At 43.8% G+C, this 12,023-nt stretch overlaps 2 protein-coding genes across 4 annotated transcripts; one reads left to right on the top strand and one right to left on the bottom strand.

The window, feature by feature from the left end:
- The first annotated feature begins 41 nt into the window (after positions 1 to 41).
- On the top strand, positions 42 to 8,460 carry cep135 (centrosomal protein 135). Of its 3 annotated transcripts, none has more exons than XM_041040861.1 (25): positions 42 to 762; positions 871 to 1,061; positions 1,177 to 1,344; positions 1,568 to 1,709; positions 1,839 to 1,923; positions 2,017 to 2,145; positions 2,311 to 2,526; positions 2,659 to 2,724; positions 2,897 to 3,047; positions 3,149 to 3,378; positions 3,475 to 3,630; positions 3,719 to 3,856; positions 4,078 to 4,155; positions 4,286 to 4,437; positions 4,728 to 4,843; positions 4,921 to 5,075; positions 5,357 to 5,412; positions 5,490 to 5,658; positions 5,776 to 5,886; positions 6,027 to 6,212; positions 6,375 to 6,575; positions 6,659 to 6,861; positions 6,961 to 7,065; positions 7,488 to 7,643; positions 7,916 to 8,460. In XM_041040861.1, the coding sequence occupies exons 1-25, from the start codon at positions 650 to 652 to the stop codon at positions 7,935 to 7,937; spliced, it is 3,495 nt and encodes a 1,164-aa protein (XP_040896795.1). In that variant the 5' UTR covers positions 42 to 649; the 3' UTR covers positions 7,938 to 8,460. The 3 variants fall into 3 exon arrangements, with proteins under 3 accessions (XP_040896795.1, XP_040896794.1, XP_040896796.1); XM_041040860.1 differs by having other exon boundaries at positions 6,366 to 6,575; positions 7,916 to 8,458; XM_041040862.1 differs by lacking the exon at positions 7,916 to 8,460 and having other exon boundaries at positions 6,366 to 6,575; positions 7,488 to 7,647.
- Positions 8,411 to 10,842, bottom strand: chst14 (carbohydrate (N-acetylgalactosamine 4-0) sulfotransferase 14). Its single transcript, XM_041040863.1, has 2 exons — positions 10,401 to 10,842; positions 8,411 to 9,769 (listed from the first exon to the last, which is right to left on the bottom strand). The coding sequence occupies exons 1-2, from the start codon at positions 10,692 to 10,694 to the stop codon at positions 8,942 to 8,944; spliced, it is 1,122 nt and encodes a 373-aa protein (XP_040896797.1). The 5' UTR covers positions 10,695 to 10,842; the 3' UTR covers positions 8,411 to 8,941.
- Positions 10,843 to 12,023: the final 1,181 nt, after the last annotated feature.

Here is a 12,023-nt window from a genome sequence, read left to right on the forward strand (position 1 = left end):
CTGATGCTCCGCAGTGTCTCGCAGTTCCATGGTGACGAATCCAAACCGGAGACCAGCGGCGCTCTTTTCAAACTCCTTTACCGCGGAAACATGTCAACTCGATAACTGTCCATTATCTAACTTTAACGGAGAACAACATGTAAAACTGTTATGAATCTCGTGCAAGTAACTGGTTCGTGCGAGGCATTTATGTCGGTGATGTAGAGTTAAGTTGACGCTGGTTAAGCTAACTGTAGCTGTTAGGAAAACTATCCTTCCAACCAAGGTAAGTTGAGGCAAACTTCCTGAGATTTAACGCTGTTTAAGTGATTAACGTTTGTCGAACGTTGCAGACAAGCGGGCTAATGCTGTTTGTTGTCTCCAAAAAGCGTGCAGCTCAATAGGTGAACACGCAGAATGCTAACATTGGTTTATTAGCTACTTAACGTTAAGCTAGCTACCTAACGTTAGCCAACATCAAACACTTGGCTTATGGTAGCAAGCTTAATAGCCACTGCGCGTCACTCTCTTAACCCTGACACAAGTCTTAACAACTCAGATTGTTTATTTCATATTTTCTCACGTTTCCTCTGAATTTATCCACCTTGCTAACCTCTGTAAACGCTGTAAACAAGTTGTGCGGCGGTAACTTCAGAGCCACATCACAGCCATGAGCAGCAGCGCAGAGAGGAAATTCGTAAACCTGAGGAAGCGCCTAGATCAGCTGGGCTACCGACAGCCACTGGGAATAGAGTCACTGCCACTGGTGGAGAAACTATTCAGGTGAAACCTCTAAGCCCCTCTGCGCCTACTCTCCTTCACCCCACAATATCAGCCAGTCGGTCACAGTGGATTAAATGTAATTGAGGCGGATCTTTCTCTGTGTTACAGTGACCTGGTCCACACAACTGAGAGCCTGCGAAATGCCAAACTGTCAGCGGGGAAGACCGAGAAAGAAAGCCGAAACCTTGATGCTCTTCTGGAGCCATACAGGTCAGAGAACGCCCGGGTGGTGAGGGAGAACAATGAGCTGCACCTGGAGCTCCTGAAGCTGAAGGAGGAGAAGGATCGTGTCACCAGAGGTAAGCTGTGATAACCAGCTACCCCGTTACTCAACACAGCGTTAAACATTTTCTAACATCCTCGACACGCATTCACAAATGACTGGTTTGATAACGCTACATAATCTTGTTTCAGAGCTCAAGACCCACATCAGAAAACTGGACCATGAGACAACTGACCTGAAGTTTTTAAACAATCAGTATGTGCACAAGGTTCGCTGCCTGGAGAAGGATAGCAAGGCGAAGGCTGAGCGCATCCAGCAGCTGCAGGAGAAGAACATGCAAGCTGTGGTGCAGACACCAGGTAAACGCCAGGGATCTGACCCAAGCTCTTTGAGTGCACACTGAAGGTGATATTTGACAATTAAATACATTTCCTTCAGTTTAACCATATTTAGCAGCATTATCTTGCTTTTTTTGTTTTAAAAATCCTGTCCAAACATTGTGTTTCTCGAAAAAGATTGATCACATTTTATTTGACTTTTGAAGAGCAATCAAAAATCAGTTGTTAATCATGACGTTCACAGGTGGAAAGAAGCGCAGTATTCCTTTCAGGCGTCAGAGAATGCAGATTGATGAGCTCATACCTCCCTCCTCCACATCAGCTTACCCTGTGTCGCAGCCTGATGATCCGTACATAGCTGACCTGCTACAGTTAGCAGATGGAAGGTTTGTTTTCTTTTGTAACAGCCGAAGTGTGTTACTGAGAAAAGTGGTAGTTGCTTGTTGCATGTGATAATAGTAGATTTTTGTATTTGCTTTATCTCTGTGTGGCTTACTCTGAATTTTGATGTGCAGAATTCATGAGCTACAGGAAGAAATCATAAAGGTCAAACTAGACCTGGAAAATGCTCAAGAATACATAAAGCACTTAAATACACAGGTAAGAAGTAAATTAACTTAAAAGAAATACAATTCTGACCTGTTAAATGTTATTATGGAGGTATGTCATTTAATTCTTACTTACCTCTGTTAGGTGGAGGAGAGGGAGAAAGAGATTGAGCGCCTGAATCGTGTTCTTCAGGGAGGACGACCTCATGATGTCATTTCTCTCGAGGCCCAGAACATCAGCAACGAGAAACTCATTTCCCATCTTAACCTTCAGGCAAGCATAGCCATCATATAGGATGTTTACCATTGTTTATCTATGCATATGGAATATTTCTGTAATATGCACAGTAGTCTTGATCCTGGCTCCTCTGGAAGAAGCCTGCATGGTCAATACTCACCCTCCCGTCTTAACTGGTAGCTACTGCTCTGTGTTACACAGATTGAGTACCTGCAGGAGACCAACAGGACATTGGAGCAGAAGGTAGAAGGACTGCAACAGAAGAAGAAAGATGCCTCAAGTGAAGTGGCCAATCTGTCTTTAAAGAACCTGGAACTGTGTGAAGAGCTTACACACATAGACGACCTTGCGAAGCAGCTGGAGATGGACAAAGAGCGAGTGTTGGAAACTGCTGACATGGAACTACAAGAAACTAAAGTGAGAACATAAGAATTAAGGAAGAAAGACATACGGGCATCAATTATTATTGTTAAGTGTTGTTAAGGTAACAAAGTGTGAGTCAGAATAATCGTAACAACCCTTGAAAACTAAAATATGTTTTCTCAACAGAAAGAAATTCAGAGGCAACAGAAAATCATTGAGGACTTAGAGGATATTATCACAAAAATAAGAAAGGTATTTTACAGAACATAATGTTCTTACTCTATGCTGTCTTAGTGGGAACACTACTGTGTTTTAGAGTGTAACTCCTGTGTCAGCATACACCATCATTTTGTGCCAGAAATCTGCTCCCTGTTGTATTGTTACACAAGCTAAGGATGTAATCTGTTGGCATGATTGAATTCAGGAGCAGTCTGAAGGTGACTTTGAAAACGATCGTCTTAGAGATCAGCTGGTGGAGCTCAAAGAGCAGAACGAGAAAATGGAGGGACTGGTGAATTTCCTGGAGGAGGAGAAAATCAGGCTGCAGGGCAAAGTGGAGAAAATGATGGCAGCTGGTAAGCTGCAGTTTGGTATACCTCTGTTGTTCAAAGCTATTCTTATAGCACTTTTTAAATTGTTGACATTAATTTATTACTGACTTTTTGCTGTTTCCTAGACAGAGACCTGGTGCTGGAGCTGGAGACCATGCGGGCTAAACATGGTGTTTGTGGGAGGGAACGTTCCCCGTCACGTCTGGACGCATTTGTCAAGAGTCTAGAGGAGGAGAGGGATTACTATCGCCAGGAGGCCGAGCTCCACAGAAGAGTCAGAGGGGCTGGTGGTCTGGACTTGAGCCCCAGCCGTAGCCCAGGAAGAGGCAGAAGTCCAAGGTTCAACGTAACTCGGGTAAGAAACAACACTAAATTTGATGACTGTTTTGTTAATGGAGTTTTAGGTAATTTCTCCTAAAACTCATCCAAAATAACGGCTTCAAATTTTCAGGGCGGTGTTGCAGAGGCAGAACTGCTCCGTGTAGTAAAGGAAAGAGACGAGCTGAAGGCTGCTCTGTTGGACTTTGAGAAGCACATGGAGGACATTCAAAACAATGTGAAGGTCCTCTGCTCTGAAAGAGACCATTTCAAAACTCTACTTAAACAGGTGAGTTTTAAAAACAGTGTGCCATCGGCTACGTACCTGAAATCACGTGTTTTACACTTCTAAAGACTTAATGTTCTCGCTCGTTCAGGCTCAAGAGGACTTAATGGTGGCCCGTAGCACAGATATGTCAGCTGACGTCTTGAAACTGCAGGAGGACGTTAAACAGGCAGAAAACAAAATCGAGCAGATGACCATTGAAAAAGACACGCTGATGGACAGATTAAAGGTTAGTCCCAGAGTAACAACATTCATGGTGCATGTGATTCTTTTCCACCATTTTTTTTTAATATATCATTGATAATGAAAATAATCTTTATTTACAATCCTACTTGAATTTGTCCCTTTTTCAACTCTGCTCAGAATCTAAACTGTCATGTTGTACACTACTTTCATAACTTGGAATGGACACCACTGAGCATAACACATAAATACTCAAACATTTTGCAGGTTGCCCAGACTTCAGCTCTCAGAGACAGGCAGGGAGAGGAGAGCAGGATTCTTGACCTGGAAAATGCCATAAAGAGAGTAAGCCTGATGGATGTTTAAGTAAATCTGCTCAAACAATAATAAGTAATGTTCACTACGGTAAATTTGATCCGAAGTAGCTTTGTGTTGCTGTATTTCTACCTGGCTCGTTGTGTGTGTTGTCCTTTAGTTGGAGCAGGAGAAGCTGGAGCTGCAGTCACAGGTGCGTCTGCTGAAGGAGAGCAGGGAGGCGGCGGAGGAGGAGCTGAAGGTTCGGTCTGCTACCGTGGTCCGGAATGCAGAGGAGGCAGCCCAGCAGAGGGCTGAGTCTAACGCTCTGAGGTTTGTAGTGAAACAGTGTGGAATAAAAGTGGAAATGTTAATACTACGACCGCTGCCAGAAAGTAGTTGTGATGGAAATTATCTGATGGTAATTTAGTTTTTAAAATGCATGAGATGTTGTCAGTGTCTTCTCACTGTCCTACTTCCCTCTTTTTGTTTGTTCTCCTGACACTTGCTCTATTATCTGTTGACAAACTGCAGTTTGTTCAGGGTTTGTTACGTTATTACGGCAGCAGTTATATTTACAGGGTTTGGCAGCTTGTTAGAGATTTTTCCTTGTCTTTCTTTAGGCTTCTGCAGGAGCAGATGGGTCAGTCACTGTCTGACACCCAGCACAGGCTGTCAGTGAAGATGAATGAGCTGCGGTCTGCCCATGAGCAGATAGACAAACTGGAGGAGAGAATAGGTAGATATCTGTGGGTTTTATGATGTTCAGGATTGGTGTAGTGTTGTCGTCGTATTTGATTTTGGTTTGTCTGCCAGGGGAGCTGAGTCACCGGGGATCCAAGCACAAGGAAGAAGTGGCTGTTCTTCAGAAGTCGATCTCTGCCCTGGATAGAGAGAAAGATGCTCTGCAGGATGAAGTTGATCAAAAGACTGAAAGGCTCGTTGCTCTCCAGGAGGAGCTGTCCAAGAAGGTAGCAAACAAAAAATCATCAAGCTTAACAGCGTTTATCAAGGGACAAGTTCACATTTTCAAACCTGTCTTAAAACAATACTGACATATATGCCTGTATGTACAATGAAAAAGTTATGTGTCCCTGTAATCATTCCTCCTGTCCTTACTATGAAAATGTCTCGTCCCAAAGCGATTCCAGTGTACTGTAAGCGATAGTGGACAAAAATGTATTTCTGTATCATATGAATTGTGCTTAAAGACAACTAATGAAACTGTTTTTTTTTTTTGGCATTTCCACAGGAGAAGACACTTGAAGATGTGAGACTCACAGTTACGAACATGGATAGCTCATTATCGTGAGTATCTTGGTCTCAGGTTGGTTTTCAATAAAGCAAAATGTCAAGTCTTCCACACTAATCCCTGATCCTTGCAGTCAGCTGCAGGGGGCGTTAAACAGCCGTGAGAGGGAGATAACCAGCCTGAGGAGACAGCTGGATGCCTCGCAGGAGGAGCTGGCTGGACTCAGGAGAGACAAAGAAATCACAATCAGAGAAAACAGGAGGCTGCAAGATGACCTGGCCACAATGACCAGGGAGAACCAAGTAAGTAACGAGCCTTATGTTCAGTTGTTTCTCCTCTGTCACATGCAAAGAAAATGAAGAGGAATAAAGGAAGAGATAAGGAAATAACACCAGCTCCTCTTGTGTTTGTCTGTCCAGGCTGTGCATATGGAGATGGAAGCAGCTTTGCATGAGAAGGATGAGCTGAAACTGAGAGTCCACTCTTACATTTCTGAAGTGTCCAGAATCGAGAAACTGATGGCCACAAAGGCAAGAGAGAACCGTTTACTCCTGTAGCTGTTTTTGTCTCTCAATATTAGATGTAATTGTCTTTCATGCAATACTTGAAGTGCCTGAACATCCTGTAGGTGTCCACTCAAGTTTCACATAGCTACGTGTTTGACCCACAGGAGCAGGAGAACAGGGACCTGCTGGAGCGGTTCAGAATGGCTCACTCTGAGGTGGAGGAGCGTGAGCAGAAGCTGCAGCAGGCTGAAGGACTCAATAACTCCATCCGCCTGGAGCTGCTCTCTTCAGACACCGAACGCAGGCACCTCCGCGACACTGTCGGCCACCAGGAGAGAGAGATCCATCAGGTGAGACAAGAGCTGGAAAAAGCTGCTGATACATTCACATTAAGTTATTCTAGGTCAGCTACTGGGATTAAATTGGACTCTAAAACACTCAGAGGTGCTAATCTTTGTAACGGCATGAGATAAATGTACCTTTCACCCTGCTGTTTCCCTAAGCACACGCAGGCCCTGCAGGCTTATGAAGCCCAGGTATCCTCGTTGGTTCGTGGGATGTCCCGGCTAGAGGAGGAGCTACACAAAGCTAAGGAGGAGAAGGCGGCTCTCCTCTCAGATCTGGCCTCTGTCAGGGAGCTCTGTGTCAAACTGGACTCTGGCAAGGACCTCACTTCACGTCAGCTCACCTCCAAGAGTATGGATCTGGAGAGGGTGAGCCTTACTGCGTCCCAGGCCTTAGTTATCTGTCTTGAGATAATTATGCTTTCTGTTAATATGTGCACTTTTTTTTTTAGGTCACAGGAGAGCTGGAAGATGTTCGATCAGAAGCGGAGCTGCTTAAGAAGCAACTGGCCAGTGAGAGGTTGACTGTCCGTAACCTTGAGACGCTACTCTCTACCAATCGGCACAAGGAGTTCCAAACTCACCTGACAGCCAGCGAAAGAGAGTCGGAACTGAAAGTCCTTCGTGACAGGCTCACTCTGGCTGACAGCAAAACGTAAACAAATCCAGTTCAATATATCTGATTGAAATTGTTGCAGTGGAATAAACTGTCATTTAAAAAAAAAAAGAATATTGTTTGTATATGTTAACTCAGAGCGGAGCATGCCAGGGAGGTGTCCCAGCTCCGTGGTAAAGTGTCTCAGCTGCAGACAGAGATGGACGTCCTGAAAAGACAGTTGACCACTGAACGATTTGAACGGTGAGCTCAGCAACTGTTGGTCTTCACACTGATGCTGACCTTTAACCCCAGGATAGGAATCATTTAATGGAGTGAAACCAAAGTTGGATTAGATTTAGTCTATCGCATCTCTGTCAGTATGCATACAAAACCTATTTTTAACATTAGCTCTGTGACGATGTGACTCTGCAAATATGAATGTATAATTTACTCTATAGCCTTGTAATTGCATTTGTGCCATAGCTGATTCAATAACTGTTCACAAACTAGATTATGTCCTTATATTAAACTAGTTTTTCACTTGGCTGCAGAAACAGATGCTCCTAATCTTTGAAGTAGCATGTTATCAGGGTGTAGAGACTTGACTAAAAACGTTCCACATTACTGAATGATTGATATGCAACACATTCTGACCTGGTCTTACTGTTTCTCTCTGTCCACAGTGAAAGGGCGGTCCAGGAGATGCGCAGACAGGGTTTGTCGTTCTCATCCCTCCAAAGCTCATCGCCCCTCAGCACCTCCACCGGTCCTCATCACATCTCCCCAGAACGCTCCATCCTCCGAAGCCTTGACCGCTCCACTGACAAGTCACCAGACAAGTAAGGCACTGGACATGACAATGATGAAGCTATTTTTAGGGCTTGTTATTTTTGAACTGTGCAAATAGATATATTTTTTTTAAAATCTAGGAATATGCCTGTTTTGAATATTAAACAGGAATCCAAATTTTTCTATGTGTGATGGAATGAAATCAGGCTGACAAACTAAATCTGGTCCTTTGATGCATGAAAACCAAAAATAACGAACCATAAAACCAATTTTTAACAGTTGTTGCTTTTTTCACTTAAGTTTCTTTCCTTTCTCTTTTCAGAAATGTGAGCTTCAAGGATTAACGCCTACGCAGACAGACCAATGACGGCGCAGACGAGTGAGTCAGAAACCACTAGAAGCTGGACATGAGGTGTGAAGGCCCTCATAAGCCTCAGCATTGATTAGCCTGTAGCATACCCCAGTGCCACTTTATTCCACGTATAGCCTGAAGCACCCAGGATTATCAAGCCCAGGCCTTTATAAAGCTAAAGACGGTTCTAACATTTAAATAATCTGTTACATAACAACATCAACATCAGCATATTATACAGCCACTAACGGAATTAGGATTTAATGTTGTCTCTCAGAAATGAATAGTTCTCAGCAACTATAACCTCACATGTAGCAAGAGAAGTGTTCGGTCAGCCCTGTGGGTATGTGTGTTATGCATAATATTCATGTTTTTTTAATGATGTCTAAATTATTAAATTATTCACAAAAATAAAGCGACACAAAATCACAGAAACTGCAGTGACGTAAATCACAAAACTTAGAACTTCTGCTTTTATTCGGTGGTATGTAGTTGAGAGTAAATAGAAAAGATGGGAAACAGATGGAATAGAGAGGCTGCGCCTTACAAAAAAAAAAAAAACAAAAAACATAAGCTTGATTTAAACCCCACAACCCTCTGAGTACATGGTGTGTGTTTTAGCCTGCTAAACCACTGAATGGCCACTGAGGCCATTAACCCCTTTATCTTCTCCAATGTCTACATGAAGAAACAAGCAAAATACAAAATTTGGTCTTGCAATCTTATTTACAGTTGCATCAATGTATAGTGAACTGATTAATTTACTGTGACAGTGCATGTAACATACAGTTCAATAACCGTTTCCTTTGTCTGCAGCTGATTTCAAGCTTTAGTGGTTCTGAAGTCTTCACCTCCTCCGATTATCAGCGTTTTGCAATGATGTGACGACATCTCAAGTAAAAAAAATGCGTAACAGCTTCAATGTTCCCTAGGCATAAAAATAATCCCAATGATTCTCTATAAAAAATAATCTCCAGACTATAAGACATTGCACACTTAATGTCGACAGTGTTCAGTGGTTGTGTTGGGGAGTGGGTAAGTGAAGAGGGAAAAGTCTAAAATGTATTTGGGCAGGAGTTCCCTCAGTAACTTCTGCGGTAAGCTGCACAGGTAATAGTGTAACGTCTCCGTAGTGACCGGCTTGTACCACGTTTGCCTCTCTGGGAAGTGAACGTAAGGAGGTGCTCCGATGCGCTGGAGCACAAACTCCGCATCGCCTTCCAGGCGCTCATAGGAGCCAATGAAGTCATAAGACACGGCGCAGGGTTGGCACAGGTTGTACACTGGCATCCAGTGCTCATTCATACGCTCCACATCCTCATCCAGCAAGTAACGGACAAACTCTGCAAAGGTCACATCGTCTCCTGTTACAGACGCATCCTTAGCGCGACCTTTTCTGTACCGCTTTATGATCTCAACACCGTACTTTTTCTGGTAAGACTCAATCTCTCCAAACTTGTTCCTGTACGCAGAAAGCAGGCGCTCCATAGGCTCCCGCACAAACATGAATTTGAAGTAGTGCTTGAGACGGTAGCGGATCTCCTCTGGTTTCAGTGAGGACAAAAAGAGCAGGTCGCTGCGGTGGTCCATCTTGATGTTGACGTCCACACTCTCCAGCGCTCCGCTCAGGACCTTCAGAACCCTCTTCCAGTTGGAGCAGGCCACTTTGGGGACGTAGCAGTAGAGGAAGTGGTACTTGTCATTCACCAGGATGTGCTGCAGCAGCGTCTTCCTCTGCGGGGGGCTCAGAGACCAAATGCTGTGCGGCATGTTCTTCTGGCTGCACACGGTCCTGATGGTCCGGTTACGGATCTCCTGGAGGATCTAAGAACACAAATCAGTGACTTAAAGGAGCACTCTACACATGAGCATCAAAACACCTGAAAATGGCTCTGTAAAATGCTTTCTGGTTCTCAAAGAGCTTTGTAAAGACTAAGCAAATTGTGGGAAGTGAAACTCGGTGTTTTTGAAAACTGAGCCATAAGTCAGAACATCTCAGCTTTGATTTTGACCTTTCAAATCCTTTTTGAAATCCGTTTTTTGAGAGTCCCCCCCAGCGTTATGTTGGTCCCCCTGCCGAGTGATGTATGGATGAAGATAAAAGTTAGAAATAAACGCACACTCGGTTTGGTGCATTTATTATTATAGGTCGCAGTGGAAGTTAAACCCACCGCTTAGCTGCCGTTTGATCCAACTTCCAAACCCTGCGTGAATATGTGCGATCACCGCGTTAACTTAGGCTTTTACCGAGAGAAACGACAAACGAGACCGTGTCGCAGCTGTGATCATCACAAAGTGAAAGCTGTTCTTACCACACATGAACTGAGCAGCCTGTAATCCTTCTGTTTACCACACATTTACTAATATTGTGAAATACCTTGCACGTAGTCACGAGGCAAAAATCCCCCCCCCCCCCCCCCCCCGGTAAACCTCCTGGTGCTTTACGCGACTTTACCTGGGACTCCACGTCCACAGCTGCCGAGCTGTGTCTCCCAGCCTGTCGGATGAAGTCCAGCCGCTTGCCGTTACCTCGGGGTGGAGGCGTACCCATGCTGTTCAGCATTCCTTTCTCTATCATAAGCAGCAGGCCTCCGGATGCTACGATCACCAGGAACGTTAGCACCGACGGCAGCACGGCGGAGCTGCGGCGGACGGAGCCCGAGTTCACCGTTGTCCTAAAGTTTATAACCGAACTGCTCCGCGCCCCTCCGGTCCTTTTCATCCCGTAGTCCTGCCTGCGAGGAACCATAGTGTGTGTCCGGCGACTCTGTTCAACACCTCTCGGCTTTTTAAAGTTTGTAGCTAACGACTACGTAAGAAAAAAAACAAACTTGGTTTTCTACCACGTACCCATACCTAACTTTTAAACTGCGTGAAGTTAGCCAGCGTAAACAGCACAATTCCTGTCTGAGCTGTCAAAATAAAACCCGTTTGACGGACATGTTGCAAAACCTTTGTCTTAGGTCAGTTTAAACAGTGGAAAATGTGCCTTTAAGAATAAGTCTTAAGAGTATAAGCTTATTTGCAGCTGCGGACACTTATGAAAACAACTAGAATTCAAAACAAAAACATATCCGGTTAACATTTTCAAAATAAACGCCTCCTTGACACGTTGTTTTTCACCAGAGACAGTATAAAACATAAAACATTTCCAAGGACTAAAATGTACGAAAAGTAGAATCGTTTTTTTTTGTCAGAATATCTTAATGTAGACGTATTTACTGCTGGAAATGTGTGTGTGAGCACTGTGTTTACAACAGACCCGTGCAGAGGGAGGTGCTGAGAAGATGTAGTTCAGCTAGTGTCTGCTGGGTTTGCCTTAGAGTCCCTGTTTCTCCATGGCTTAGGAGATCCACACGGATCCCTTGAACCTTACTTTACAAGTTTTTCAAAATATTTTCTGTATAGCTTCATGAGTTCACAGTGTTATTCAGTACTCACTGACTCTGCTGCATTCACAGTATCAAAATGATCTGTACTCCCTGTCAGAAATTTTATCTTTATTCAGATGCCAAGACACCTGCACCTTTCTGGTTAGGACAGTTGCTCAATATCAATCTTTTCCTGGTCGTAAAACAGAGCCTGGACTCTTAATAACAGCCCGTTCAGCTCCAAATGGCTCTGGTGTGATACCTGAGATGACTGATGAGGCCAAAAAGAAGACATTATCTGCAGACAGCAGAGAGACCAGAGAAAGCTGGGCTTGCTGTAGCGAGCAGATTTCAGCCCTTTCATGCCAGGTATTCTTAAAAAATGACCACAGTATATGCTTTGTTTTTGGTAAGGGACTTGACCTAGAAAAAAAATACAACCTCCCCCCAATATTTGAAAATAATATATTATCAGAATTACAGAATAGTTTTACAATCACAGAACGAGTAAACTGAGCATTTCTTTTTATATACTTGGTTTGATGATTACAATTTTTGAAAAATACATCCCACAAGAAAGAATATGGGATGAGCAAAAGTCAGAGGTCACCTTCCCTTCAGCAAGAATAAAAATACATAACCCTTCCCCTTCTCTGACCCTGTTTCCCCCTGATAACTGTCATACAGTCCCTAACATTTTATTGAAG

This window comes from Toxotes jaculatrix, chromosome 6 (genome assembly GCF_017976425.1).
Source record: "Toxotes jaculatrix isolate fToxJac2 chromosome 6, fToxJac2.pri, whole genome shotgun sequence".
Taxonomy (NCBI): domain Eukaryota; kingdom Metazoa; phylum Chordata; class Actinopteri; family Toxotidae; genus Toxotes; species Toxotes jaculatrix.

Excerpts from the sequence above, each read along its gene's own strand:
- cep135 (XM_041040860.1), top strand. The coding sequence starts at position 650 with ATGAGCAGCAGCGCAGAGAGGAAATTCGTAAACCTGAGGAAGCGCCTA. Across the intron at positions 4,844-4,920 it reads CAAACTGGAGGAGAGAATAG|GGGAGCTGAGTCACCGGGGA; the intron begins GTAGATATCTGT and ends TTTGTCTGCCAG. Across the intron at positions 5,659-5,775 it reads CAATGACCAGGGAGAACCAA|GCTGTGCATATGGAGATGGA; the intron begins GTAAGTAACGAG and ends TTGTCTGTCCAG.
- chst14 (XM_041040863.1), bottom strand. The coding sequence starts at position 10,694 with ATGGTTCCTCGCAGGCAGGACTACGGGATGAAAAGGACCGGAGGGGCG. Across the intron at positions 9,770-10,400 it reads CTGTGGACGTGGAGTCCCAG|ATCCTCCAGGAGATCCGTAA; the intron begins GTAAAGTCGCGT and ends TTGTGTTCTTAG.